The 2,253-nt window shown below is 34.3% G+C and overlaps 1 protein-coding gene across 1 annotated transcript; it reads right to left on the bottom strand.

Annotated features, from left to right (window-relative positions):
• Positions 1–25: 25 nt before the first annotated feature.
• On the bottom strand, positions 26–1,931 carry LOC105564356 (putative fatty acyl-CoA reductase CG5065). The gene is made up of 2 exons (XM_012016672.1): positions 1,548–1,931; positions 26–526 (listed from the first exon to the last, which is right to left on the bottom strand). The coding sequence occupies exons 1-2, from the start codon at positions 1,752–1,754 to the stop codon at positions 236–238; spliced, it is 498 nt and encodes a 165-aa protein (XP_011872062.1). The 5' UTR covers positions 1,755–1,931; the 3' UTR covers positions 26–235.
• Between the last annotated feature and the right edge of the window lie 322 nt (positions 1,932–2,253).

Here is a 2,253-nt window from a genome sequence, read left to right on the forward strand (position 1 = left end):
ATAAAGTTCTGTCCGTGATACACATACAGATTTTATTTTACCATACTTTGCACACCAACACTTTGGTACTTGCGTACAAACACTTTACTGTTTGTTATTCAATTTTGTACGTGTAAGGTCTTTTTAAATACTTTTATCGAAAGACACGTACAGATAGATATGCTTATGGAATTATTAATAACAATATTATTGTTGGAAAATATATTTATGTATGATTATAGGTATGCATAAATTATTAAAAATACTTTATTCTACAAAGTACGTAGTAAACACTTACAACTAGTTGTTTCATATTCTCAGCTAAACTACAAATATTGAGCGTTCCTCTAGTGTTATTGAGAATCATGTCTTTTAGACTTCCATTAAATCTGACATTAGCTCCATTGTGGAATATTATAGACACTTTTTCGATCAATATTTCTCGGTCGGAAGGTAGCAATCCTAAATTGTCAGCAGCTAAATTTCCACTTATAGGAATAATTTTATCAAATGCAGATGGTTGCGTGCTTCGTAGCATATCGAAAAGCTAAATTATTAATACCAATTAGTACAAATACAATAGAATGCATGGTATATATTTCTATTGCTATTTTATTCATTTGTAATTTTGAAAAAATTCTCTATTGAATAGAAAAAAACATTTAAAAGATAAAAAGATCATGCATATATCGTTTGAATATAAATATAATCAATATTAAAAAGATATTATTTTTGGTATCATATCTTGATATCACAAAACGTTTAACAAGCAGCAATGCTTTTGTTCTTTCTAAAAAAAACTATTTTATACAGTCTTATTGTTTCTATATAAACTAATGATATGAAAAGCTAATTTGTTTGTTTTTCCTTCAACACTGAAATAAAGTTTCCATTATTATACGGGTGCTACGCAAGACTTTGACTTCCGGTCATGGGAAGGTAGAGGGGACTAAGACAAACAGAAAAGTATTGTACTATTTTGCGCTTGGACGAATAGTTATCGAGATACGAAATTTTAAAAATCGCTGTATTAGCCCAACCTACTGGCGAATGTAAGCGCGCGGCGAGATGCGTCGGCCTAGCGGCCCCGCTCGAGGCGGTGTTCGGCGAGGAATAGAATGGCGGTGCGGGGCGAGGAGTAGGGAGGCGAGGCGCGCCGCTGCCCGTCCGCCGCTTACGCGACCGCTCGCACGTCTCCCCGCGCACGTCTCCCCTTTCAAATTAGAATATTGAACGAATTGGTGTTTTTTTATTTCCTGCTTCTTTAAAAAACAGATTTCTACTAATTTTGAAGATCGATTCTATTGTATTGCTTAAAATACTTCTAGTCATAACTACACGAATTCATAATGCCTACGAGTTAAACGGCAGCATTTAATTGTGTTGTAGCAATAATAACTTGTACAATAACTTGTATAATAGTTAATAGAAACGCATCTACGGTCAGGCTAAATTCTGGTACCTAGCTATATTTTTTTCTTCTCTATACACTTTTCTCAACCCAGCAAAATGTAATAATAATTTAACTATGTCGCAAATATATTTATGCACATTTATGCTGATCTCACCTTGTTATCCAACATTTTCTGCAGTCTATCGTTGATACTTAGTTCTTTTTTCGGCCGTATGAGTACAAATATGGTTGCAACATCGGGACATGATCGTAAAATCTTTTCAATAAGAACTTTACCCATAAACCCAGTCACTCCGGTAATGAATATACAACGGCCGGCATAAAAAGCCGGAATATACTCATATGCTGTTTTATTTTCCATGTTTAGACGTAACGTATATATTTTCCGAAAATCGGTTAAAATACAAGTAAAATTATCTTGATTTTTATAGGCAAGGTACAAAACGTAAAAATCTCCGTACTTGTTTTCACTTACAGCGAAAATGCGAATGATTCTAACAAACGTTAAATACAGGAGCTTATAAAGCTTGTCTTACGGTAAAATATTCCTAAAGGTTAAAAAAGCAAAGCCCATGCCTTACGTATTGATCTGCGTATGTATTTGAAGTCACTTTGTTTCGTTTCATACATGATTCAAACAACGTGGAGGGTTAAGTAGACGACATTTCGTCAGGCGTGCACAATGTATCTTTTGTGTTTTATGTGGAAGGAATGGACTAATGTTGCTAGTAATTTTGTATTTAAAGACTATGTGTAGCATACACATAGTCTTTAAATACAAAATTACTAGCAACATTAGTCCATTCCTTCATACAGGCGCGTTAGGATTAAAACTCGCGTGCATACAGCGGAATACTGCG

Source organism: Vollenhovia emeryi, unplaced genomic scaffold, assembly GCF_000949405.1.
Source record: "Vollenhovia emeryi isolate VEMERY1.0 unplaced genomic scaffold, V.emery_V1.0 DF944017.1, whole genome shotgun sequence".
In the NCBI taxonomy this organism is placed as follows: Eukaryota; Metazoa; Arthropoda; class Insecta; order Hymenoptera; family Formicidae; genus Vollenhovia; species Vollenhovia emeryi.

Excerpts from the sequence above, each read along its gene's own strand:
- LOC105564356 (XM_012016672.1), bottom strand. The coding sequence starts at position 1,754 with ATGGAAAATAAAACAGCATATGAGTATATTCCGGCTTTTTATGCCGGC. Across the intron at positions 527-1,547 it reads AGAAAATGTTGGATAACAAG|CTTTTCGATATGCTACGAAG; the intron begins GTGAGATCAGCA and ends TTAATAATTTAG.